General features: G+C 65.4%; 6 protein-coding genes across 8 annotated transcripts; 4 read left to right on the forward strand and 2 right to left on the reverse strand.

Moving 5' to 3' along the window:
- On the forward strand, window positions 1-2,664 carry ANKRD2 (ankyrin repeat domain 2). The gene is made up of 9 exons (XM_040606846.1): window positions 1-159; window positions 550-663; window positions 747-908; window positions 1,097-1,204; window positions 1,372-1,470; window positions 1,676-1,774; window positions 1,907-2,005; window positions 2,292-2,390; window positions 2,477-2,664. The coding sequence occupies exons 1-9, from the start codon at window positions 88-90 to the stop codon at window positions 2,579-2,581; spliced, it is 957 nt and encodes a 318-aa protein (XP_040462780.1). The 5' UTR covers window positions 1-87; the 3' UTR covers window positions 2,582-2,664.
- A 754-nt stretch (window positions 2,665-3,418) lies between these two features.
- HOGA1 (4-hydroxy-2-oxoglutarate aldolase 1) lies at window positions 3,419-6,899 on the forward strand. Its single transcript, XM_040606344.1, has 7 exons — window positions 3,419-3,699; window positions 4,751-4,879; window positions 4,960-5,087; window positions 5,200-5,334; window positions 5,516-5,612; window positions 5,781-5,914; window positions 6,473-6,899. The coding sequence occupies exons 1-7, from the start codon at window positions 3,471-3,473 to the stop codon at window positions 6,620-6,622; spliced, it is 1,002 nt and encodes a 333-aa protein (XP_040462278.1). The 5' UTR covers window positions 3,419-3,470; the 3' UTR covers window positions 6,623-6,899.
- Window positions 6,900-6,973: 74 nt separating this feature from the next.
- MORN4 (MORN repeat containing 4) lies at window positions 6,974-11,021 on the reverse strand. The gene is made up of 5 exons (XM_040606341.1): window positions 10,694-11,021; window positions 8,817-8,915; window positions 8,571-8,685; window positions 8,377-8,486; window positions 6,974-8,225 (listed from the first exon to the last, which is right to left on the reverse strand). The coding sequence occupies exons 1-5, from the start codon at window positions 11,019-11,021 to the stop codon at window positions 8,077-8,079; spliced, it is 801 nt and encodes a 266-aa protein (XP_040462275.1). The 3' UTR covers window positions 6,974-8,076.
- Window positions 11,022-11,082: 61 nt separating this feature from the next.
- Window positions 11,083-18,707, forward strand: PI4K2A (phosphatidylinositol 4-kinase type 2 alpha). The gene is given in 10 exon segments (XM_040606340.1): window positions 11,083-11,428; window positions 11,430-11,660; window positions 14,189-14,389; window positions 14,646-14,777; window positions 14,864-15,017; window positions 15,595-15,656; window positions 16,107-16,206; window positions 16,464-16,597; window positions 16,888-16,947; window positions 17,084-18,707. Coding segments are annotated over 10 exon segments (1,467 nt in total). The 5' UTR covers window positions 11,083-11,197; the 3' UTR covers window positions 17,246-18,707.
- A 150-nt stretch (window positions 18,708-18,857) lies between these two features.
- Window positions 18,858-20,575, reverse strand: AVPI1 (arginine vasopressin induced 1). 3 transcript variants are annotated; one of them, XM_040606346.1, is made up of 3 exons: window positions 20,477-20,575; window positions 19,101-19,392; window positions 18,858-19,022 (listed from the first exon to the last, which is right to left on the reverse strand). In XM_040606346.1, exons 2-3 carry the CDS (start codon window positions 19,379-19,381, stop codon window positions 18,956-18,958), a joined length of 348 nt encoding a protein of 115 aa, XP_040462280.1. In that variant the 5' UTR covers window positions 19,382-19,392; window positions 20,477-20,575; the 3' UTR covers window positions 18,858-18,955. The 3 variants fall into 3 exon arrangements, with proteins under 3 accessions (XP_040462280.1, XP_040462279.1, XP_040462281.1); XM_040606345.1 differs by lacking the exon at window positions 20,477-20,575 and adding an exon at window positions 19,710-19,832; XM_040606347.1 differs by lacking the exon at window positions 20,477-20,575 and having other exon boundaries at window positions 19,097-19,703.
- On the forward strand, window positions 20,278-22,890 carry MARVELD1 (MARVEL domain containing 1). Its single transcript, XM_040606342.1, has one exon. It carries the CDS (start codon window positions 20,396-20,398, stop codon window positions 20,921-20,923), a length of 528 nt encoding a protein of 175 aa, XP_040462276.1. The 5' UTR covers window positions 20,278-20,395; the 3' UTR covers window positions 20,924-22,890.
- The last annotated feature ends 1,113 nt before the right edge of the window (window positions 22,891-24,003 follow it).

Below are 24,003 nucleotides of genomic sequence, written 5' to 3' on the forward strand. Positions count from 1 at the left end.
ACCGGGAGCCGGGGCCAGGCACTCCTTGCCGGTGGTGGCGAGGAGGAGAGGCTGCATCCTGTGTGGCGCTGTGCACTGCTGGCAGACATGGAGCTGGATGTGCAACGGGCCAAAGAGCTCATCGAGCAGAAGCTGGCAGAGGAGGAGGAGGAGGAGAAGGTGGGTCCATAGGGCAGGGGGACCTGCCCGGGCTGCGGCAAGGACCTGCCTTGCACTGTGTCCATCATCAGGGACTTGGATGTGAGGAGGCTGGCACTGACCCTGCCATCCTGGGGGTTGCAGTAAGGTGGTCAAGGGCTCGCAGGGGTACCAGGTTCCCAAGCCGGGAGCTCTTGCCCATGGGGCAGAGCCAAGCAGCAGGCAGGCGACCAGCTTGGCAAGTAGGGCAGGTAGGCAAGTGCAAGCCCAAGGGCTGTCAGGCATCCCATAGACTTCAGCAGAGAGCTGTGAGCCATGCCTAGAGCCATTTCCACTGGCTGGCTGGGGGTGGAAGCAGTGGGGATGCTCTGTACCCAGCCAGGACCATGCAGCCCCTCTGTGCCCATGCAGCGACTCAAACGGGATGGTGCACTGGAGCCGCCAGCCGTGGAGCGGATGAGCACACCAGAGCTGGAGCAGGAGAAACGCTGTGGCCCCAGGAACAGGGGCCTCGAGGCCGTCAAGGTGAGGGGGTTTGGGGCACGGGGGAGCCAGGAGGTGGCTGAGCACAAAGAAGGCAAACGGGGCACTTGCCTGTCCCTCCTCAGGGCCAGGAGCGGGTGCGGAAGAGCTCGGTGGATCTGCGGCGGGAGATCATTGACGTGGGGAGTATCCAGCACCTCATCGAGCTCCGCAAGCAGCGCCGACAGCGACGTGAGGAGCGGGCGGCCACCCCTGAGCCCCCACCACCACCTGAGCCTCTGGAGATTGTACGCCATGGGGTCCTGGGGTGCAGGAGGGGGGCTGCTGGGGCAGAGGCTGGAGCCCCCATGAGCCAGTCCCCAGGTCACCCTGCCAGCCAGGGACCTCCCTGGGGAAGCAGGGCAGGGGGCCCCCAGTGTTGTCCCTTCTCCCATGCCCCTGCTATGCCCCAGCCCTGAGCCTGTCCCACTGCCAGGAGGGTCCCGTGGAACCAGAGACCTTCCTGCGAGCTGCTGTCCAGGGCAAGATGCACATCATTGAGAAGTTTCTGGCAGATGGTGGCCCCCCTGACACGTGTGACGAGGTAGCATCCCCTGTGGCTGCTGGCCACCCCTCGCCTGCACCTTGCCACCGTGCCCTGCCATGCCCCCTGGCAGGGGCTGGGACCTCCCAGGACAAGGCTGAGGGTTTGGCCAGGTGGGGCCAAGAGAGGATGGATCTGTCTGCCAATGTGGCACCTTATCCCTGCAGTTCCATCGCACCGCCCTGCACCGCTCCTCGCTGGAGGGACACACAGACATCCTGCAGAAGCTGCTGGACAGCGGGGCCACCGTGGACTTCAGGGACCGGGTGAGGCTAGATCCTGCCCTGGCTCCATGCTGGTCTGACCCTCTGGGTGTGGTGCAGCTGGAGCAACAGCAGGGCTGGGGTCCTGGCAGCAGAGCAGTGCTGTCCCCACCACCGAGGTGGCTGTGGGCAGGGATCTGCCAGCTCTGCCGTGGCATAGGAATGGGGTGGAGGTGTCCCCCGCCATGATTTTGCTCTGTGCACCCAGCTGGATTGCACTGCCGTGCACTGGGCCTGCCGGGGCGGGCACCTGGATGCTGTCAAGCTGCTGCAGGACCACGGGGCAGACCTCAACCTGAAGGACAAGGTGTGCAGGGCAGAGCCCAGGGGCACAGGGCTGTGTCTGGGGCATGGGCATGTCCCAGGGGACCGAGACTGACCCTGTGCTGGGTTAGTGGGGGTGGGCACTGATCTGGTGTTCATCTCCTCCCCGCTCAAGCTGCTCAGCACTCCCCTCCACGTGGCCACCCGGACTGGGCACCCTGACATTGTGGAGCACCTCATCCACTGTGGGGTGGACATCAACTCCCCAGACAGGGTGAGTGCTGCAGCCATGCAGCCAGCACTGAGGCGACAACACTGATCCCCCCCTCCCTTGGCTGACCCCACCAGGGGCTCCCAGCAGCTGCAGCAGGGCACATCCAGACTCACATCTCTGCCCCGGGGTACTGGCAGCCACAGCCGGGGCTGGAGCAGACACTGTCCTCCTTGTCCTAGCAAGGAGGTGGGTGTGCTGGGAACCAGGGAGCAGTGCTGGGGACAGGCAGGGCGTCCCTGTCCCCAGGCTTGGACCACGATCCCCAGCCAGGCTGTGTCTCTTGCAGGAAGGTGACACACCGTTGCATGACGCCACACGGCTCAGCCGTTACAAGATCATCAAAATGCTGATCCTGCATGGGGCTGACATGATGGCCAAGAACCAGGTGAGCAGGGGGCCAGCAGCGGGGCCATTTGCTGCCCCACCACGTTGCACCACCCAGCCCCAGCCTGTCTCTGCCTGCTCTTGCAGGCTGGCAAGACCCCGACGGACCTGGTGCAGCAGTGGCAGGTGGACACACGCCAGGCACTGGAGACCAAAGAGCAGCCGCAGGGGCAGACAGAGGTTCCCGCATGACAGTGCCAAGCAGAGACCAGGGACCGGGCTTGGCTCCAAGGAGCTGGATCCAGCCGAGACTTATTCATGTCAATAAAAGCCAGCGAAGAGCAGTGTTGGGCTCCGGGGGGCTGTGGGGCTGGGCAGCCTGCACTGGGGGCAACGGAGGTGGGGAAGCTGGGTTATCCAGGGATCATCCAGCAGCACGGACATGCCCTGCCTCCTAGCACAGAGACTTTAATGTCAGTGACACCATGGGGCAAGACATGAGCAGTTCAAGGGTGGGATTCCTTGCTGTGGAATGCCCTGCTTGCTCGCAGTGCTTCCAAGTCCCAGCTGGGTAAGCTCGGGGAGGAAAACTACACCAAGGGCAGCTCAGCCCAGTTCCACACTGTGCTGGAGGCGGGGGTTGTGCCAGAGGGCAGCAGCCATACACCTGCGGGGCTGCATGGTGGCATGTTCTCCCACTTCCCTGCTGAAGCCATCCCTTGGGGGACACAGTGGCCTCTTTGCAGGCTGGGTCACTTCTGCCAAGTGCAGTGCTCATTGCTCCCTACCCAGAAATGCTCCCACTCACCCATTTACAGGAGACCCTACACCAAGACCCAGAGCAGGTGAACCCTGCCCACAGCCCTGGGACTCCCGCAATGCCTGGTTCCCTGGTCAGAAGGACTGCTGTCAGGGCTGGCAAGCAGAAGGGAAAGAGCCACTGGTGCAGCTGGGGCTCACTCAGAGGGGTGCTGAGCTCCTGTGTCTGGCTCCTGGAGGGGCGTAGAACATCCTGAGCTCACCCAGTACCACCCCCTACATTGTCTGCCCAGCCGGGTCGTGAGTCCCTCACGTGCCCCGTCAAACATTAACAGCCCCTTGGCAGGGCAGGCAGCACGGCCAGCAGCAGCACACAGCCACCATGGCGCTCAGCACCCGCCTCGCCTTGCCCCTCCGGCCCACCCTGGCAGCTCTGCGCTGGGCAGCCCCCAGGCAGTGCCGGGGGCTCAGCACCCCCCAGGTACCAGGGCACACAATTGACCTTGGGGGCATCTTCCCACCCCTCACTACGCCCTTCTCACCCACGCAAGAGGTGGACTATACCCAGCTGGAGGGGAACCTGTGCCGATACACCAGCATCCCCTTCCGAGGTAAGCGCTCCCCGCTGCCCCTCTCCGTGCAGGCTCCTGCCAGATCCCTGCCTGCCACAGAGGGTGTGTGACAGCATGCTGGCAGCGTGCCACTTCCCAAAGGTGCTCCAGCTGGACTTTGCTCCAGGGCTGGCAGCCCCTCAGGTGACCACCTGGAGCCCTTTGCATGGCACATACCCAGGCACACGCGTGTGTCCTCACACAGACCCACCACACTCCAGTGCATGCTTGCATACACGCTGCACGCGCATGCAGGCTTGCACCTACCTTCTGCCCCAGGCTTGGGCATGCTCACACAGATTCAGTCCCATGGGATGTTGATTGCCCAGGATGGATGGGAGGAGAGGGGCTGCAGGAAGAGGCGGGGGGTCACAGGGGTGTGCCCTGGGGTCTCCCATCTTCTGACCAGGCTGATTCCAGGGCTGTGAGGGCAGACATGGGAGAGGGCACACTGCGGGTTGCAGAGCCCTGCCTGGGTGCCCAGCAGCGAGGAGGGGAGCGAGGGCGATGGGGACACCTGGCGCTTCCAGCGCCCTGGGGCTCTGGCTGCCCCAGCAGAGCCAAGCTGGAGCTGGCTTGCCTGCGTCCACAGCACTGGCAGGGTCCCAAAGAAGGGGTCTGTGTGCCCTGGCTGGGGACAGGGCAGCACAGCCTGGCTGCAGGCACCAGTAAGCGCCTCACTAGCAGTGCTGTGTGGGGCCGTTTCTGGGGCCAGAGGTGGGCAGGCAGTGTATTCAGCCCACAGGGTGCATGCATGAAATGCATAAAGGTGCCTGGGTAGGGGATGGCACTGCCAGCGGTCAGTGGGGTGCAGGTGGGCGCTGCTGTCTGGGGGACATGCACCCATGTGTGCTCTTTAAGGGGGAGCCCAGAGCTTTCTGGGGCACCTGCAGGAGCCTCCTGGCCCACGGGGGCTGCTGGATGTGGGCATCAGGTTCCCTGGGTGCCTGGTACCCACTTGAGAGTGGGGTGTGGAGAGGTCAGGGATGGCCACCCTGTGGGCACCCTGCTCCTGTGCCCGAGCCCTGCCCTCCCCATGCTTGTGTTTCAGGGCTGGTGGTGCTGGGCTCCAACGGGGAGTACCCTTACCTGGCACCCCAAGAACGGCTGGAGATGGTGAGCTGCGTGCGCCGGGCTTTGCCCAGGGACCGCCTGCTGCTGGCTGGCTCGGGCTGTGAATGTGAGTGCCTGTGTGGGCAATGCAGGGGCCATGTCATCCCCCCCCCCCCGGCAGCCCTCACCACTCTGCCTCCTCCCCAGCCACCCAGGCCACCATCAAGATGACGGTCAGCATGGCAGAGGCAGGGGCTGACGTGGCACTGGTTGTGACACCCTGCTACTACCAGGGAGCCATGACCAGTGCTGCCCTGGTCCAGCACTACACGGAGGTGAGCCATGCTTGGTGCCTGCCAGCAGCTACAGCTGGGACAGCAGGATGGGGAGCGTGTCCTGCATGTCTCCAACCCACCCCAGCTGCTGAGCTCTGCCTGGCTGCTACAGGTCGCCGACGCATCCCCCATCCCCGTGGTGCTCTACAGTGTCCCTGCCAACACCAGCCTGGACCTGCCCTTGGAGGCTGTCCTCACCCTGGCTCAGCACCCCAACATCCTTGGAATCAAGGACAGCGGTGGGGACGTGAGTGGGGCAGGGTTTTCCCCGGGCTGGCTGCCACCAAACTTGGCCCCAAGCTGGGAACAAGCTGGGAATGGGAAGCTGGGAATTGCAGCCCTTCCCTAGGCCCTGGGGGTGCCAGCAGGAGCCCTGCAGAGGCGGGCAGGGTAATGCCTGCCCCAGGGCACGGCTCATCTCTTGCCAGATCACCCGCATAGGGCTGATGGTCCACAAGACACGGAAGGAGGATTTTCAAGTGCTGGCGGGATCGGCTAGCTTCCTGCTGGCAAGCTATACCCTGGGTAGGTGCTGCTGCCCCTGCTCAGCTGGGGGCATGGGCTGCTGTCCTGGGGGCACTGGCAAGGACCGGCAGCTGGGGAGGGGGAGGCAGGCAGGGGTGGCGATGCCCAGGAGATGCTGGCTGGGCACGGTGTGCTGTGCTGGCTGCCAATGTGCCCTGGTGTCCCCAGGTGCCTCTGGGGGGGTCTGCGCCCTCGCCAATGTCCTGGGGGGCCCGCTGTGCCAGCTGGACCGCCTGTGCCGTGAGGGCGGCTGGCAGGAGGCCCGCGACCTGCAGCACAGGCTCATTGAGCCCAACGTGGCGGTGAGCAATCAGCACCCCCCAGGGTGCTGCGGGGTGGGGGGCAGCAAAGGATGGAGGTCCCTGGGGCTGCAGGGGGTGGAGCGCTGCTCCAGGGGGCACTGGATGGCACAGCACCCAGCTGGCGAGCTGAGCCGGGCTGGAGGTGGCGGGGTGGGAAATGCCAGCCCTGTGGTGCCAGGAACAGCGTGTCCGCTGGCAGTGGGCACCTGCCTGGCCCCTGTGGGAGCCTTTCTGGCTATTTATAGGCAGTGATGGAGCGAAGACCTGCTCCTCCCTGGGCCCCCCATCCCACTACAGCTCCCTGCCACAAAGAGCCTGCCATGCCATAGGGATGCTCCCTTTCCTGGTCGTGCTCCACGTGCTCCGCACCCCCACCCCACGGTGGGCACTTCATGGGGGGCTGGAGCCACCCCACACCCTGCCCAGCCTTGCAGATCCACATGGGGGAGGGGCAGGAGTGATGGTGAGCAAGAAGCAGGCTTAGCAGGAGCAGGGCCCACAGTGCATGTCACCCTGTCTTATGGGAGCCGGTAAGTCCCCACACCCTCCATCCCACAGGTCACCCGCCGGTTTGGGATCCCAGGGCTGAAGAAGGCCATGGAGTGGTTTGGCTACTACGGGGGTCCCTGCCGTGCACCCCTGACCCCGCTGAGCCCCTCCCAGGTTGAGGAGCTGAGGAGCACCTTCAGTGCCAACGGCTGGTTGTGATGGGTTGCCCCCCTGCCCCTTCCCACGCTCGAAAGGCAGGGGAGCCAGGGACTTGAGGAGCTGGGGACATGGTGGGGACCCTGGGATGTGGCCAGGAGAAAGCCACCCATCTCACTCCTTCCTGCTGGACAGGGCTGCCCTAGGCAGAATGGGTAAGGGGGACACCCAGCACTCCTTGGCCACCCTCGCACCTCTGCCAGCCCCTGGGGTCCCACTGTCCCCACCTGAGAAGGGATGGATCCCGGCACTGTGAGCTGCAAATAAACCTGCTGGCCCCACTCTGTCTGCAGTCCTGCCCATGTGAGCAGCCCCCGACCTGGTCCCTGCTCCCAGCAAAAAGGACACAGCCCGGGCGTTTGGCAATGTGGTTTACTCAGCTGAGGCCCGTGCAGGCAGCAGCACAAGGCAGGGTCACACAAGGCACGGGACCGGTGCGGGCAGACACCAGCAGGGAGGACACGGCCCCTGCAGCCCACCACAGGCAGACCTCCGTGCTGCAGCCAGCCACACCGCACCAGGGGTGAAGGTGAGCACACAGGTCGGAGATGGATGCATGCAGGGGGCAAGGCGAGGAGCTGCGTGCTCCCTGCCCACCCTGCCTACACATTTACCATACCCCTACTGCGTCCTGGCCTGCCCTGGCCCCCCATGCAGCAAGGGCTCATGCCCCTCTTCCCAGGCTCTGACTGACCCTGCTCCTTGCTCACCGTCGCTCCTGCCCTCCTGCAGCATGCAGCAGATATGGGCCCGGGTAGGCGTCCCCCCGTCCCCCTTGGTGGGGATGCTGCTACAGGTGTTCCCAAGGCAGTGGGCAGGCTGGATTGGCACAGGGATGAGGGGGACACAGCCCACCAGCTGGTCTGGAGAGCAGGCTGGGTCCTTCGGGGCACCGTATCACCCTGCCCAGGGCATGTGGGGGAGATGGCCGTGGGGTGCCAAGAGATGGCTCAGAGATGTGGGTGAGGGCCATGGGGTGTCCGTGGTGCCCGTCCTGTCTTGGGACCAGGGTAGTAAAGTGGGCCAGGAGCTGCCCCTCTGCGGGTGTGTGGTCCAGCCAGCAGCCCCTGGCCAAGACACCCTGGCTGCGGGGTCAGGGCCCAGCCCCTACTCCCCTGCTCCATCCTCTGCATCAGGCTAGCAGCCCTGGTGGTCCACAGTCTTCCTGGGGAGCAGATGGGCCAAGTCCCGGCCACCTTGTCCCCCCCTGCTGCTCTGGCAGGTGCCAGGGCTATAGCCAGAGAGAGAAGGCACCATGGCTGCCCTAGGGCACTTGGGTGGAGAGCAGAGGGCCTCATCCCCCCCAGCGGCAGGCGTTTGGCAGGGGGCGACTCGGTGGTGAGGAGGACAGGGGGACACCCAGCTGTGCCACATCCCTGCTCCAGGGCCAGCGGGGCCAGCCAGTGCCCAGTGGGGAGGGGCGGGCCTGCTGCAACGGGAGAGGATGTGGGGCACCATCATGCTGTCAGGTTGTGGGCAGACTTGGAGGCACACTGGGCCCGCTGGATGATGGCTGGGCACTTTTCCCGCCGGAGCAGCTTGTTGTTCTCAAAGAAGCCCTCATTGCGGGGCACCCCATGGGAGCCATCAGGGAAGGTCAGGAGACCTGAGGAGAGGAGGAAAGGGCTAGCAGTGAAGGAGCAGGGAGCAGCACCCCCCAGGGCTGGGGGGACAAAATGGGAGATGCTGGATGGGGCTGTGCTGAGCTAGGGCCACACAGGGCTGTGGCTGCCTGCACCGTGCCACCGGGCACTCACCAAAGCCGTACACACGCCCGCCTTTGAACTCGCCCTCAAAGGTCATGTTGTCGCAGCGGGTGAAGACGCCGACGCCATTGAACTTGCCCTGCACAAACTCCCCCTCGTACCTGCACGGGAGGAGCTCCTGAGGCAGCAGCTCCCTGCAGCAGTGGGGATGCCCGGGGGGGTGTACGCAGGGGTGCCGTGCTCACCTGGAGCCGTCAGAGAAGGTGAGCACACCGCAGCCGTGGAAGAGCCCATTCTCAAAGTGCCCCACGTAAGCGGTGCCATCAGCAAATGTCAGCTGCCCAACGCCGTGCCTGCGACCTAGGGAGGGGCAGAAACAGGCAGCACTGGAGAGACGAAGGCAGGATCTGCTCCAGCATGATGCTGGGCAGGGGCTAGGGGCTGCTTGGCCCCCAGCACAGGCAGCACCATCCCCTCCTGCCCTGTCTCACCTTCCTTCCACTCGCCGCGGTACTCCTCCCCATTGGAGTAGGTGAAGGAGCCTTTGGTGAGGGTCATGGCGACAGCCTCCAAGTAGCGCAGGGCAAGAGCTGGCAGGGACAGGCACAGAGGGCTGTTGCTGGGCGAGGGGAGCAGGCTGGCTCACCCAGAGCCCCCGTGTCCCCTTGACTCACGGAGAGGCACACGTCTTCCCTGGGAACAGCTCTGCTGGGGCACGCTGCAGATGAGGGGGTGACCCCAGGAGCACGGCCACCCTGCTCTGCCTCTGAAACCCCAGCCGCTGGGTTCGGGTTGCTGCCTGCCCCACTGCAGGGCTCAGGGAGATGTGAGCCCACAGGGGGTCACAGCCCCGTGAAATGTGAGCGAGCAGCAGGAAGGGGAGCATGGCAGGAGCTGGCTGCCTCCAGCACGGCTTCCCAGCAGGACCCAAGGGGTCCTGCACCATGGCAGACTCAGGCCAGGGACTGCTGTCAGCTCTGCTGAGGTAGTACCAGGAGGAAAACATTTTGGAGAGGAGATGCTTGCTGTGTTGTGCTTGGTGCCGGCTTTTCAGGGGAGGGTGCAGAGAGCTTGTGGGGTTTCCAGCTCCAGCATCAGGGATGGGCAGGTCTAGTTCACTCCCCAGGGACGGATAGAGTGGCTGCTTCCCCTATGAGGGACAGCAGAGAGAGCACCCTGGGGCTCCAGGGCCTGGCTTGGCTACCAAGGGTTTGCAAACTTGCCTGCTGACAGCAGGTAGCCCCCGGAGCCCTGCACACCCCCAGAGCCGCTGCCACACAGCACAGCCCTCCCCAGCACACTGGGAAGGCACCAGCATGGAGACAGCCCCGCAGAGGGCTGGGCGCTGCCTCTCCAGCACCTCCAGGTGCTGCTCAGGCAGTGCCTGTGGCAGGAAGGGGCTCCCTGCTCCCAAAGGGGGTGTCCCTGCTCACACCTAGCCATGCGTCCCCGGAGAGATAGGTGCTGAGCCACGCTAACCGGCTGGATACAGTGCCCGGGAGCACAGCAGGGAACTCTCTTTGTGTCCAGAGGAGAAATGGCCCCCAGCCAAGCCGAGCGGCGACTGAACAGTGCTCTCTGCTGATGGCAGGGACCAGGAGCTCAGCGCCGGCTCCCCCGCCCGCAGCCTGCCCAGGACCTCCGGGGACCCCCCTGCAGCGCCAGGAGGAGGAGAGGGGGGTGCTGGCAGGGGCTGTGAGCGCCTGCTGCGGGGAGGGGTCCCCGCAGCAGCACGGCCTGTGCCTGCACCTGTGACTCCATCCCGGGGACTCCATCCCGGGCACGGGCAACATTTGCCCTGTGAGCAACCCAGCCTGCCTCCCAGCTGGGGGTGCCCCGCTCCCGGCACCCACCGACCCCAGAGCCCTGCATGCACGGGCCCACAGCAAGCGGGGGCGATGCCTGCAGCACAGCCTGAGCCCTGCACACCGCCGCCCCGAGCCCCACCACCCGCCCGGGCCACACACCCACGGGCTGGAGCCACGCGGGACGGGGGGCGAGGGGTGCACGACCTCGCTGGGTCATACGCCTCAGGGCAACGCACCCACGGGGGACACATGCACGCCCTACCCGGGCAGCGCGCCCAGAGGTGGCGATCGCACTCTCGGCTGATGCATGCACACCCCGCTGTACCAATGCCCCGCCGTGTCCATGCACCCACGGCGATGCATGCGCTCCCCACCGGGTCAACGCACGCGCGGCGGGTGCACCCACGGGCGGTGCATGCACGCCCCAGCGGGTCCGCGCGCCCAGGGGCGGTGCACGCGCGCCCCACCGGCACACCCGCGGCGATGCCCGCAGGCCCGATGCCTGCCCAGGGGCGGTGCGGGCGGGCCGGGCGGCGCAGGGACCCGCGGCCCGCGCTCACCTGGCTCCGCACTCGCCGCCCGCACCGCTCCCCACCCTGGTCCCGCCGAGGGGCGGTGCCGCGGCCACCTCCCCTGCCAGCTCCCCGCCCCGCCGGGCGGTGCCACGCCGCCAGCGTCCATCCCCGCCCGCCGTTGGCTGTCTCCACGGCAACCGCTAGCAACGCGGCTGCTCATTGGCCAGCTCCGCAGCACGCCCTCGCCTGCCGCCATCTTTGTGCGGGGCGAGGCGGTGTCCTCCCCGAGCGGGCTGGCAGCGGGGCGGCGCCCCCGCCCTGCCGCCATCTTTTCGAAGGGCAGCAGGGGGCGCCACCGCTCCATTGCGGCCATCTTTGTGCGGGGCGCCGGCCCCCACGCCGGGGGGCCGGCGGACCCCGCCGCAGGCCCGGCGGTGCGGGGCGCCTCCGGGTCCGCCTCGCCCGGCGTCGCAGCTGCAGCCGGCCCCGCGGCGGGCGCGGCTCACACGGCCCCGCCCGGCCGGGGCGTGGCGGGGGGCGGAGCGGCCGATGGGGCGCGGCGGCGCGCTGACGCGGACGGCGCGGCGGGGCCGGGCGGGCGCGATGGACGAGACGAGCCCGCTGGTTTCGCCGGAGCGGGCGCAGGGCCCCGACTACGGGCTGCCGGGGGGCGCCGTGCGCGCCCTGCCGCCCGCCGCCCCGCTGCCGCCGCCGCCTCCGCCCTCCCCTCCCGGCTCCCCCGGCGGCCGCGACCGCGAGCGGCAGCCGCTGCTGGAGCGCGGGGGCGCGGGGCCCGGCGGCGGCGCAGGCCCAGGCGCAGGCCCAGGCGGCGGCGCAGGCGCAGGCCCAGGCGGCGGCGGCAGCGGCGCAGCGGGAGCGGAACGACTTCCCCGAGGACCCCGAGTTCGCCGAGGTGGTGCGGCGGGCCGAGCTGGCCAGCGAGCGCGGCATCTTCCCCGAGCGCATCTCGCAGGGCTCCAGCGGCAGCTACTTCGTCAAGGACCCGCAGGGGGTGAGGCGGGCCGGGCCCTTCCGCCCGCCGCGGGGGTGGCCCGCCGCTCCCCGAGGTCTGCTGGCCGGGAGGGGGGCGCTCCCGGGGCAGCGGGGGGTGACTGCCCGGGGGGGGGGGGCTGGCGGCAGCGGCTGGAGCCGCCCGACCCGGGCTTCCCCGAGGAGAAGCGCGGTGGGGCCGGCGGCGAGAGCGGGCGGCGGCCGTGCCCAAGGAGAAGGGCCGCCCTCCGCCCCGGGCCTGTGCAGCTGCGTCCCCTGACCGCGGTGGCTCCAGCTGGGACTGGGAGCTGGGCTGGGTTTTGGCCTGCGAGGCAGGAGGGAGGCGTCTCCTCTGTGGTTGTGCGCTCGATATAGTCGAGGCAAAGGTCTCGACACCGAGCTGGTCCGCGCCGGGTCTGGCCAGCTGTGTGGCCGCTGTCACCGTGCCGCTGGCTGCATATGAGCACAGCACTGGGCGGCTTGTCTTGTGACCTGTGGCGCCCAGCCCCATTATTTGAGCTGTTGCTGCTTCCCATGACTCCCTCTCCACATGTGTGCTGGGATGCTTCCCGGGAAGCAGACCTGGGCTCGTTGGTCTCTGGTGTGCCCTAGTTTTCCTGCTCCAGGTGGAGCCTGGCTTCTGGGAGCTGTGGCTGGCAGGTCCCAGCTGAGCTGGCAGGCTCTGGGGCAATACATGCTTCCTCTTCCTGCACCCCTGCTATGTTTCTGCTCCTTCCAGTTGCCCAATATGAGACGTGGTGTCACTGGGGTAGTCAGCTGGATGAGCTGTCTGGAGGTGGCAGGGCAGAGGCTGCCTGGCTGTAGGAGACTTGAGCTTGGCAAGGGCCGGTGAAGGATGCATGCGAGGAGCTAAAGTCTGTATATTTCTGGCCATGTCACCTGGCAGGTCCCCCAGACTGTCCTGCTGTCATTAAATGTGGTGTGCGCGTAGTTTCTGTGGCTGCTACCCAGGGTTACCAAAACTTCCCTGCTGGCATGGGGCATGGGAGAGAGTGCAGCATACTGCTGTGGCAGGCAGGGCGTGAGGGAACTCAGGGAAAAAACTTTTCTTGTGTCTTCTTCTCTCTGGGTTGCTGGGGCTTGAGCTGTCCCAGCTGGGATGTGCTTCCTCTGCCTTGCTGCTGGCAACAAGCAGACCTGTTTTCCCTGCCAGCACTCCTCCCGGCACAGGTCTGTTTAGAAGGGGATGCTGTGCTGCTAGGCCTCTGGCCTCTGCTTCTGCACTGTCCCGCCTGGCTAGGCCTTGTTCTACTGGATTAGCTCCTCAGAGCACACGACTCTGCTTTCAGAGCTCCCAACAAGCCTCTTGCAGGCTTGTATCCAAGGACGTGTTGGCAGTCATTTGCCTTCACGTGGGGCTGGTGAGGGAATTGCCTTCCTGCCTGCCCAGGGGAAGTGGCTCCTCCATGTGATCTGTGGGTGGCTGAAGTGGTCCTGTTCCCTCAAACCCTTCCTCTCTTCTGGTGAACAAACCCCTGTTCCTGCTTGCCCTGGGCTGGCTTCTGGCCCCTGGCAGACTGGGATTGCACTGGGGTCCCCTGCTGAGGTGCTGGGACTCACATCCCACTTACATATTGTGGTAGGAGCTTGGCTTGGGGAAATGCCACCCACTCGGGCCGGGGCCAGCACCAGCCATGGGGAGGAGGGCTGGTCACACATGCTGCTGAGTCACCCCAGAGCTGGGACTTCCAGCCTGGAGCTACTGTGCAGTCCCCCAGGGAAGCCTGGCCTGTGGGGGCAGGTGGCCTTGCTCCTGTCCCGACCCTTGTCTCAGTTGCGTGTCTTGGTAGTGCTGGTTTGGTGATAGTGCAGCACCTAGCACAAGGCTTCTGTGCCCCTTTCAGCAATGGAGTACTTGTGCTTGTGTCCCCTCTACTGGGTTGGTGTGTGTGAGACTGGATTGAGGGGCTGGAGGTGCTGCTAGTACCAGCTGGTGGCTGGTTTGGAGCTGTCGGAACCCTCTTGTATACCCGTAGAGCCAGCCACTCTGCTGTCTCTAGCTGGCCCACCAAGCACAGAGCCCTGGGCTCCCTGGGAGTCCTCCAGCTGCTCAGCTGTTCTGGCCCTCCTCTGATCAGTTTGGGATCAGCTCCATTCAATGGATTTTGGAGCGAGGGCAGGGGTTGCTATCTTCCTCTCCTGTGTGGACGTAATGAGTGGTGGGAAGCAGCAGCTCTTCCCAGCCATCCAAAGGTTGCTGGGATGGAACTGGGATGTTTACCAGGGGGCAGCATCATCACTGATGTCTTTTGGGACAAGGAGGGTGTGTGAACTGGGTATGAAGGTTGTTTGGGCAGCACCCTGCTCTCATGGGATGGGGCACTGACTGGGGAAGGGTCCCTTCCAGCCCCTGCCTGCCTCTCTCCCAGGAGCTGTGGGGTCTTCTTGGTCCCAGGGGCTAGTTATTGCCCCAGTGAGGGGCTGTTCTGGGCCCATTTCTGAGTGTCCCTGCTGAGGGCTGGCTTGGAGGGGAGTGTCCCGACTACCAACCACTTTAAGTCAGCTCTCCTCTCTTTCTCCCACTCACAGAAAATCATTGGTGTCTTCAAGCCCAAGAATGAGGAGCCGTACGGGCAGCTGAACCCCAAGTGGACCAAGTGGCTGCAAAAGTTGTGCTGCCCATGCTGCTTTGGGAGAGACTGCCTTGTCCTCAATCAGGGTTACTTGTCGGAGGCGGGCGCCAGCCTGGTGGACCAGAAACTGGAACTCAGCATTGTTCCTCGCACGAAGGTGAGGGGACAGCTGCTGGGATCTTGTCCCAGGGAGGCTTTTATCTGCTTCTGCACAGCTCTGCTTGTGCCTTGTCTTGTGGCACTGCTCGCCTCAGATGTGTATTGAGAACTCTGGACCGGGACTGCTCCTGCTGAAGCCATGGGGATCCTCATGCTGGGCAGAGTCATGGGAAATACTGTGTCTTGGTTTTATCAGCCAGTCCTGTGGCAATTGCCAGGTGCCCCTGCTGACATCTGCACTCCTGTCCCTCCAGGTGGTGTATCTAGCCAGTGAGACCTTTAACTACAGTGCCATTGACAGGGTGAAGTCCCGAGGGAAGAGGCTGGCCCTGGAGAAGGTGCCGAAAGTCGGCCAGCGCTTCAACCGCATTGGTTTGCCACCCAAGGTAGGGCTGTGCTGGCCTCTGCACCTGCCTCCTGCTGCTGCTTCTTCCTCTGTGGCCTCCTGTAATGCAGCTTCTCCTTGCTTCAGGTGGGCTCCTTCCAGCTGTTTGTGGAAGGCTACAAGGATGCTGACTACTGGCTGCGGCGGTTTGAAGCTGAGCCACTCCCAGAGAATACCAACCGGCAGCTGCTGCTGCAGTTCGAGCGGCTGGTGGTGCTGGACTACATCATCAGGAACACCGGTAGGGCCAGCTGCCTGGCGTGAGACACTGCCTGCTCCTTCACGTCCTGCCAGCTGGAAAAAAGGGAGGGAGGCAGGCACTTGGCATCTCTTCCCGGCATCCAAAACTCCTCTCAACACCACTTGGTTGCTGCCAGGTGGCAGCTGCCTCTGGGTAGAGTCCACCACTGTGGCCATGCTCTGGATGCTGGCCTGCATTCTGGGAGGTCTGGATCCAGCACAGTGCTAGAATGAAAGTTTGCTAGTTGTGGTTGTGAGGATCCAGGGACATCTGGAGATTCAGCACCTGACTGTGCCTCAGTATCCCATCTCATGCTGAGCTCCTGCCAGGCTGGAAAGGGTCGAGGTAGCACTCTGGGACTTTTCTCTTGTGAGCTAGGGATATGTGGACCTCTCCAGTCTCCAGAGCTGGTTGTGTGGAGGTTGATGTGGCTTCCCAGGCCTGCAGCAAGCTCAAGGGCTCTGTGCTAGAGTTTGGGCCTAAAACTGGTCATCTGGGTCAGAGGAGGAGTGATTTTCTGCCCAGTGTGGTGCAGGCAGGCTGTGGTGCTGACACAGCTGGTTTTATCTCCCTTCAGATCGGGGCAATGACAACTGGCTCATCAAGTATGACTGTCCCCTGGACAGCGCTGGCGTGCGGGTGAGTAGCGTTTCCCAGGCCGTGGCTCCACAGGCAGCTCTATTCCTGCAAGCTGCCTGCGTGGCAGACAAGCTGGGAATTTCCTAGCTGGCTTGGGTTTCTGAACATTTGGAGGCCTGATCTTGTCTCCTGGGCCTTTTATTGCCCTCTGTGTCAGTGGTTTGTGTCCTAGTGGGACTTTGTGAGGAGACAGATGGGCTCTAGGGGAGAAGATGGTGTTGCTGGACCTGTGCATCCTTAGGGTGAGGCCTGTCGGGGGAGCAGCTTTGTCCCCTTCCCACACAAAGCAGATGGTGTTTCCCTGCGGGCCAGGGGCCATACTATGGGCAAGAGGCTGCTGTGCCTCTGCGGTAGCCAGGGCAAAGATCCTGGCAGTGGGGCTGCAGGTTGTGAGAGGGGGACTGTTCCTGCTGGGGTGGCCTCCTTGTGACATGCTCCGCTTCCTTCCAGGACAGCGACTGGGTGGTGGTGAAGGAGCCCATCATCAAGCTGGCTGCTATTGACAATGGTTTGGCCTTTCCCTTGAAACACCCGGACTCCTGGAGAGCATGTGAGTCCCTCAGGCTGTGCCAGGGCACTCTTGACAAGCTGTACAACTCTGTGCTCCAGCATCCTCCTTAAGGGCTGGAGAGGGCTAGGGCTGTCCCTCTGCAAACATTCTGGGTTTGTGGGCAGCTCCACCTCAGCACAGGCTGTAGGAAACGAGTGCTAGACCCTGTGTCCCAAATTCAGGTGATCTGGCAGCCAGGACATGTGGCACCATCCTTTGCCTTCCCCAGCTCTAATGTCTCCTGCTTCCTCCCACAGATCCGTTCTACTGGGCATGGCTGCCCCAGGCCAAAATCCCCTTTTCACAGGAGATCAAGGACCTGATTCTTCCCAAGATCTCAGACCCCAACTTTGTCAAGGACCTAGAGGAAGATCTGTATGAGCTCTTCAAGGTGAGCTAGGGGAGTGGATGAGGATGCCTCGGGAGGAAGGAAAGTGGGGATGGTGTTGGGGAGCTCCCTGTCAAGGCTACAGGGGACAGAAAGGTGGCCAAGCTCCTGACTGTTTCTGGGCTGAGGCATAGCAGGGTTATCCCTCTGCCACCCGCTGAAGATTCAGTGTGGGGAGAAGCAGGAAACCCGTGGGACAGGAGGGGGGAAGCTTGCTTGGGGAATAGACGTCTCTTACATGGGTGTTGGGCAGCAGGAGAAACCCACTGTGTTATCTGCTCTGTCTTTTGCAGAAAGACCCTGGCTTTGACAGGGGACAGTTTCACAAACAGATTGCTGTTATGAGAGGCCAGGTAAGCTGTGTGTAGGGAAGGCAGATGAGTGAGGTGTGGAGCCTTGTCCTGCCTGTGTGGCAGGAAGGGCGCAGGGGGGGATGGTCTCTGTTGGTCCGGCAGGGCAGCTCAGGCATTGTTCTGTTGTGTCTGACAGATCCTGAACCTGACTCAGGCGCTGAAAGACGGAAAGAGCCCCCTGCACCTGGTTCAGATGCCACCTGTGATTGTGGAAACAGCACGTTCCCACCAGCGCACCGCCAGCGAGTCCTACACGCAGAGCTTCCAGAGCCGGAAGCCTTTCTTCTCATGGTGGTAGCTGTGGGAGCCGTGAGCAGGGCTTGGCCGCCTTGGACTAGCACTGCGAGAGGAGCTGGGCCACTGCTGGCTCCTGTGGCTGGGACTCGACCTTCTGGGTAGAGCGAGCAGGTGCGGCTGGAGGAACCTGCAGCTGAACTGGAGGAGCCAGGCAGGTTGGGCACGGCCTCTCCTCAGCTCCGTTGGAGCTTGGTGCCCTGCCTGGGGCAGAGCCCAGGGGGTGGTGTGGGAATCTGCTGGGAGCCATGGTGTGGTGGGACCCTGCCCCTGCCTCCCTTCCTTGGCCTGCGTGCAGTTCTGAGCACCCCTGCGTGGGGCTGGGATGAGCAGGCTGCCCTGGCCAGGATCCGTCCAGCCCTTTACACTAGCCACTGGCCCTTTTCTTCCCCGCTATGCCAGCTGCTGAGCTGGGAAGGTCTGTAGTGGCTATGCCTCCCTCCCTTTTCCCGAGGATTTGCTGTACTCCTCCACTGTCCCTCTTCTGCCCCAACCCTGTGCACGCTGCTTTCCTCAGGGGGAGTTCCTGCTGCCCACTGGTGCAGTGGGGACCGCAATGAACGGCTGTTCTCTGGCTGGGGGCTTGAGGAGGAGATAGAAGGGACAACTCATGGGGCTGGTTTGGGTGCTGTTAGGCACTAAGGAGAAAGAGGTGCTGGTTTGTCCTTGTGAAGAGCAGGCAGCTCTGGGAGGGGCTGTAGCTTAGTGCCTGCCCTGTGGGAGCCCCCACCTCCAACCTGGAGAGGGCTGAGGGTGGGTGCAAGCACCCTCTCCCTCTCTGCTGCCCCAGTCCATCCCTCCTGGGTCTCCATGGCTGCTCTTGCTTGGCTTTTGCCCCTGCTCCCAGCAAGCCCCCTGGCTGCTGTGCAGCCAGCATGGTGCCAGCCTTGTCTGTGCCTAGAGCCCCCCTGAGGGGCAGGGGGCTGCTGGGGAAGAGCCAGAAGGGCTCTTCTACTGCATGGGTGGGAGGTGTGATGGGAGCACTGGGGGGCCAGCATGGGCTCCTGGCTGCCCCGGTGCTGACAATCTCGCAGGCCTGCTGTGGGTGGGTGAGGCACCGAGCCACTCTCTCTCCAGAAGCTGCTGAGCTTGCGTTGTATAAAACGGTACCAGGGCTGCTGCCTGCATCTGCTTGCCTTGAGCTGCGGTTTCTCTTGCTGCTGGGGGAAACTGGTGTTGGGTCTCGCTGTCCTGCCAGCCCATCTTTGCGGGGAGCAGAACACCAGGTGGGTTGGAACTTTGGTGGTTGAGCTTGGGAGGGGAGAGCGGGTCCCTTGTCTCTAGCACCGGGAGGGGGCTCGGGCCTGGCTGTGCAAGCACAGGGTGGGCAGCAGCGAGACCCCAGCTCCCCGGCCAGACCCAGCTGCATCTCTGACTGACCCAAAATGTATTGTTCTAATGCACTGTAGAAATGTATGTAATGTATTTAAACCATGCAACTGTCTGAATAACAGAGCTGCTGTTCAGCTGGCTGCCTGCACGTCTCCGCGCACCCCGGAGTGGGTTGAGGCTGTGCCCCTTGCACCGGGTCCAGTACAACGGCCTGGACAAAGGTCCTGCCGCGTTGCGGAAAGGCCGACAGTTGGTAGGGCGCAACCAGAGCCTCACGCAGCCGGCAGCGTTCACTTTTTATTTTATTAAACATCGACCCCTGTCCGGCGCGCTTAGTGTCCTCGGAGAGCCCTGCAGCTCTGCTCTTCTGCGGCCCGGCCAGTCAGCGCTGGTACGTGGACCCCAAGGGCGCCTGGGTCCCGCGGCCGCCCTCTGGCTCCTCCGCAATCCTGCAGGGAAGATGCGTGCGTTAGCGGCGCGGCCCGGCGGCGCTTCCGCGACTCCCCGCCGTCCCGGTCCGCACCTACCGCAGGCGGCCGAAGCGTCGCAGCGCCGCCATCCCGCTGCCGGGCCGGGCCGTCCGCCGGCGGAGCCGCCGCAGGGCCCGCGCCATGCGCCGCTGCCCCGCGTACCGCCAGACGAGGCGGGCGCGCTCCTCGGGCCGCTCGGCCCCGCCGCTCCGGAACAGGCTCCGCAGCTCCGGGAGCCCCACGCCCTGGAAGATGTTGGCCGATGCTCGCTTGCGGCCGCGGGCTGCCGGCGCCGTCTGCCCTGGAGGGTCGCTCGCTACCGACGCGGGCGTGCCCATGGCCCCGGCCGCTGCGGGCACCGGAAAGACGGCGTCAGGCTCCGCTCCGCTCCCGCCGCCCGGCCCGACCCGCCTCTGCCGGAGGCCGGCGCGGATGCCCGGCGAGGAAAGGGCAGGCGACGGGGCGACGCCGCGGCCGCAGGGAGGGGGCGGGCCGGGGTGCCGGGCAGGAGGCCAGCCGCGCGGGCGGGGCCGCCGGGAACGCGGGAGGCGGCCGGCTAGGGCCGGCGCACGCAGGTCCGGTCCCGCCCCGCCGGTGCCCGGGGCGCTGGGCCCCGCCGTGACCCACTTTCTCCCCGCTCCGCGCCCGCCGGCCCCCGGCACAGACCTGGCGGTGGCGGATCGGCGCGGGTCTGCCGGCTGGCCGCTGCGCTCCCGGGGCCGCCTCGCGCCGCCGCACCGGGATCCCGCCGCCGCCGCGTGCCCCGTTCATTCACCCGCCCCGCCCCGCGCCGCCCCGCCAATCCGCGCCCTCCTCCCGTCGCCGGGGCCAATCGACGCCCAGGGGCGCGGCCGCACCGCCTCTCGAGGGAGGGACACGTGGCGCAAGTGACGTAAACAGGCGGGGGGCGTGGCGGACCCGGCCCCGCCTTCGGGCGGAGCCCCGGCGCGCGTCACGTCGAGGGGGAATCCCGGGTGACGTAGGGGGGGAGCCCCGGCGCGCGCCCCCCGCCGGCCGCCGCACGGGGTCCCGGCGCGCTGCCCCGCCGGACCCGGCCGCCCCGCCGCCGCCGCCGCCGCCGCCGCCTCCCGCGTCCGGCGGCGCGGCCACCCCTGCAGCGGCGGGACGGGAGGGGTGCGGCGGCCCCCGCCGCCGTCCGCGGCGGCCCGCGGGTGTCCGGTGGGCCGGCGGGAGGCGCGGCGGGGCGCGGGGGCGGGGCGGGGAGGGGAGCAGAGAGGCCCCGCGCGGGGAGGACCGTTAGGCGCCAGATGTTTGGCAGCGGCCGGGGGAGGAAGTCGCTGCCGGGGCCCTGAGTCCCGCCCGAGCCGCGCCGGAGCACGCAGGGCCCCGCCATGGCCCGCACGGCTCCCCCGGCAGTGCCACCGCCCCCGGGGCCGCCGGCCCGCGGGTCCCTCAGTCTGCACCGTGCCTACCTGCGGAGCCCGCTGGGCCTGCTGCGCCTGGGGCAGCTGGCGCTGGGCGCTGCCTTCTGGGTGACGGTGGCGGCTCACAAGTACGAAGGAGCGGCCCACTTCGCCCTCTTCGCTGCCGTGCTGGTCTGGCTTCTCACCCTGGCCCTCTTTGGGCTGAGCCTGCTGGGGCGCTGGGCGCTGGTGCCCTGGCTGGGCTCCCGCTGGCTCCTCACCAACCTGGTGCACGATCTGGCGCTGGGCGTGGGGCTCTACGCAGCTGCCACTGGCATCATGGGCTACAAGGCTGGGCAGAGAAGCTATTGCAACCTGCCGGGCTACAGCCAGCACTGCCTCTACGGCGCCTACTTGAGCGCCTCCGTCTGCGGGGGCATCGCCGCCTGCCTGTACCTTTTCTCGGGGCTCTACTGCCTGTCACGGCGCTGCCAGGACCAGCGTGACATCATCTGAGACTTCATGGCGCTCGGCTCCCCTTCTTCTCACCCGCGGACAGAGCGCAGCCCCCCTTCGGGACAAAGTGACCCTGCAGCCCCATCCCCTCCCGGCTGACTGCACCGCGCTTCCTCCAGGGACTCCTGCGCAGATGGACGAATGGACAGAGGCCTTCCCCGAGCATGGCTTCCTCTGCGTCCCGCCCAGACAGTGTGGACACCCAGCTGCTGCACAGGCCCCTCTCCCAGCCCTGGACAGACGTAGGTTATTGCAAGTGGAAGGACCCCAGCGGAGAGCCCTTCAGAGGGACCCCGAATTCTGGGAGGCCCCTAGGGCCCGTGCCCAACTTCCCTGCCCCCGGCCTTGCAGATGCTGCATGCTCAGGTGGGTGCCAGCCTGTCCCTGGGGCGGAGGTGGACTGGCCTGGGGGAGCTGAGCTAGGGGCAGTGGCAAGTAGTGAGGCTGGATGGGCGTAAACACGCCACCCCCCCACAACCCTCTGGCAGCCCCTTCCTGCCATTCCCAGCTGCGCTGTGCCTCCACAGTTCCCTAAGGGAGGCTCTGATCTCCGCTTCCCCAGCCCGGGCCCCTCCTCCTGTCTGGCCTGAACATGTCTGCCGTCTTGCCAGAGCCCCGCGGGGCTCAGCCCCTCCCTGCCCCGCACTCTGGGGATGTGGAGACACCCAGATCCTGCACAGCCTGGCACGGCATCCCCCCGGCCCGCCGGGCACGCTGTCCTGTTTGGGGACTAAGCCTGTGCAGGGCAGCAAGGCCTCCATCACTGCAGGGCGAGGGAAGGGGCGAGCCGGGGCATAGCCTGGTCCTGTGACCCTGGGCAGGGGGTGAATTCCTCCAGCCCTGAGGTTCATACTGCCCCGGGACAGGGCCAGGTGCCCCTGGGGTTGAAGGGAGCGGGGCACCGGCTTGTTCTCTCCCGTTGCCCTCCTGCAGCGAGGTTCATGGCTCTGAGCCACGCGGAGCCACCGAGCCTGCCCTGCGGCCTGGCTGCTGTGACAGGGGCAGGCACGACCTTGCTGGTGGTGCTGGAAACTGGTCTGCAGCCCTGCCTGGCTTTGCAGCGCTTGGTTTATCATCCCAGAAAACTCTCATGTTGGGACTCTCTGGCTCCATCTCGGGGCCCTGCGCTGCCTGGAGACCATGGTGAGGTGCAGGGCAAGGGTGAGCACGGCAGCATGGCAGTACTGGGTGGCTGCTGGCACCGTGTCAGCAGGGGAGCTGGGGCCAGGCATTGCAGGGACACAGCCTGTCTTGGGGAACAGGAGAAGAGGACGCCAGCAACGGGGCCAATCCCACGCTGGATCAGCCTCCACAGCCTGCCAGGTGCCAAGCCCTGAGGACGCTGTGTAGGGCTGACGGGAGCAATGGGCAGCCAGAGACTGGGAATTTTTGGAGGAGCACCACACTGGGGCTGCCCTGACACAAGACCTCATCGCTTTGCCTAGAGGCAGGTCCTCTCCATCGCTCCTGGTTTGAGGGAGGGTCTGTCCCAATCTCTGCGTGGGCTTGGACTGGTAGGATGGGTGTCCCCAGCAGCTGGCTGAGGGCTCTGGCTGTTGCCTGGGGTTCCCTGGTGCCTTTTTTTGAGGTGGAAATCAGCAGCCATGATCCGCTTGGAGGGGTCTGGAGTTGGCACTGGGTCACCGCTTCCATCACGAAGTGCTGCCCCAGCTGATCCCTCCTCATGCTCGGGGGCCCTGCCAGCCCCCAGGCCACCTACCCCTTCTCTGGGCAGGATGTGCTGTCTCTTATCTGTGTCAGGGCTGGTCCCTGATACTGCCTGCCCATACCTGCTCCAGTGCAGCCCCTGGCCCAGGCTGCCCAAAATGCCCAGCGGGGCTCCTGCCACCACAAGTGCCTTTTCTTGGCTTTCTGCAGCCCTGCCTGTCACACTGGCTCTGTCCCCCTCCAGACCTCCCTCTGGTGCCTATGGAATCACTTTCCAAATAAAGCAACGTTGGCGCTTATGGGTGTCTGGGACTTTGTTTCAGGGCTGCGACCTGCTGGGGATGGGGTCTGAGCTGAAATCACACCTGGCTCTATAGGCCTGTGCCCTGGGGTCTCCTGTCCCTAGCCCCACTGCCCCCTCCAGAGACGGGGCACAGCCTGGTGCTCATGTGGGTGCTGGGTGTGGGCACCTCCCACCACACAGCAGTGCAGAGGGAGGCCAAGTCCCTGGGGCTGCGGCTGCAGGGACTCACCGGGGACAGGATGGAGCTGCATTCCTATGAGCTTCATCACTCTGGCCTGAAAGGGCTCTCTGTGCCGGGGCCAGGGCTCTGCTGGGTAGTTGTGCCCACGCTGCTGGGTCACTGGAGAGCTGGGGGCAGGCTGGGGGCAGGCAGCATCTCCTGGGGCTGGCTTCAGCCCTGGGCCACGGTCTCGGGACAGGGATAAGCTTTGGAACTCTACCTGCAGCTGGGGTGCCACTGGGCTCCCCACCCCTCTGCCTGTGGGACATGTGCCCTGCTCACCAGAGGCTGTGGGCAGCAAACAGCAGTGTCGAGCACTGCACTGCCCTCATAGCTCGAGAGCTGGCATAGGGTTCTAAGAAGGTTACATGGAGTATTATGGGATGGCACACACCCCCTCCCCTTTTGGCATCAGATGCAGCCTGGGGTCCCCAGAGCATCCCTGGGAGCCAGCAGTCCTGCCCCACTGCAAGCACCTGGCAGGACAGCCTGTGGTGCCTGGGGCGGTGGGAGCAGGACTGCAGGCTGTGCAGGGCAATGTCTGCACAGCCAGGACTGGGCTGTTCTGAGGGCACGGAGGGGCAGCAGACAGGCTGCCAGCCACGCTCACAGGCCTGGGGGTAACCCCCTGCTCCCTCCCGGGGAACCCCGGTGTGGGGCAGCTGCCTGGTCTCTCCCTGTGGAGGGGTGCCCCAGCAGTGGAGCCCACGGGGACAAACCCACAGTGCCCCAACAGGGCTGGGAGCAGGCTGTGCCGAGACCTGGGCTGGGCCTGAGCCCCAGATCAGCGTCAGTCCAGAATCGGTGCCCTGCCCCGGAACGGACCCAGACCGGGACTGAGTCCCGGACCGGCCCAGACGCGGATCGGGACCGGGCCGGGACCCGGAT

The sequence above is a fragment of the Falco naumanni genome, chromosome 9 (assembly GCF_017639655.2).
Source record: "Falco naumanni isolate bFalNau1 chromosome 9, bFalNau1.pat, whole genome shotgun sequence".
Lineage (NCBI taxonomy): Eukaryota > Metazoa > Chordata > Aves > Falconiformes > Falconidae > Falco > Falco naumanni.

What these genes read in the sequence shown, in the direction of transcription:
- MARVELD1 (XM_040606342.1), top strand. Translation starts at nt 20,396, where the DNA reads ATGGCCCGCACGGCTCCCCCGGCAGTGCCACCGCCCCCGGGGCCGCCG.
- ANKRD2 (XM_040606846.1), top strand. Translation starts at nt 88, where the DNA reads ATGGAGCTGGATGTGCAACGGGCCAAAGAGCTCATCGAGCAGAAGCTG. An exon ending in AGGAGGAGGAGGAGGAGAAG is followed by an intron (nt 160 to 549) that starts GTGGGTCCATAG and finishes GTGCCCATGCAG; the next exon opens with CGACTCAAACGGGATGGTGC. An exon ending in ACATCAACTCCCCAGACAGG is followed by an intron (nt 2,006 to 2,291) that starts GTGAGTGCTGCA and finishes TGTCTCTTGCAG; the next exon opens with GAAGGTGACACACCGTTGCA.
- HOGA1 (XM_040606344.1), top strand. Translation starts at nt 3,471, where the DNA reads ATGGCGCTCAGCACCCGCCTCGCCTTGCCCCTCCGGCCCACCCTGGCA. An exon ending in CACCAGCATCCCCTTCCGAG is followed by an intron (nt 3,700 to 4,750) that starts GTAAGCGCTCCC and finishes CTTGTGTTTCAG; the next exon opens with GGCTGGTGGTGCTGGGCTCC. An exon ending in TCATTGAGCCCAACGTGGCG is followed by an intron (nt 5,915 to 6,472) that starts GTGAGCAATCAG and finishes TCCATCCCACAG; the next exon opens with GTCACCCGCCGGTTTGGGAT.
- MORN4 (XM_040606341.1), bottom strand. Translation starts at nt 11,021, where the DNA reads ATGGCCGCAATGGAGCGGTGGCGCCCCCTGCTGCCCTTCGAAAAGATG. An exon ending in ACCTTCTCTGACGGCTCCAG is followed by an intron (nt 8,487 to 8,570) that starts GTGAGCACGGCA and finishes CCTCCCGTGCAG; the next exon opens with GTACGAGGGGGAGTTTGTGC. An exon ending in CGGGCGTGTGTACGGCTTTG is followed by an intron (nt 8,226 to 8,376) that starts GTGAGTGCCCGG and finishes TCCTCTCCTCAG; the next exon opens with GTCTCCTGACCTTCCCTGAT.
- AVPI1 (XM_040606346.1), bottom strand. Translation starts at nt 19,381, where the DNA reads ATGGGCACGCCCGCGTCGGTAGCGAGCGACCCTCCAGGGCAGACGGCG. An exon ending in CGACGCTTCGGCCGCCTGCG is followed by an intron (nt 19,023 to 19,100) that starts GTAGGTGCGGAC and finishes TCTTCCCTGCAG; the next exon opens with GATTGCGGAGGAGCCAGAGG.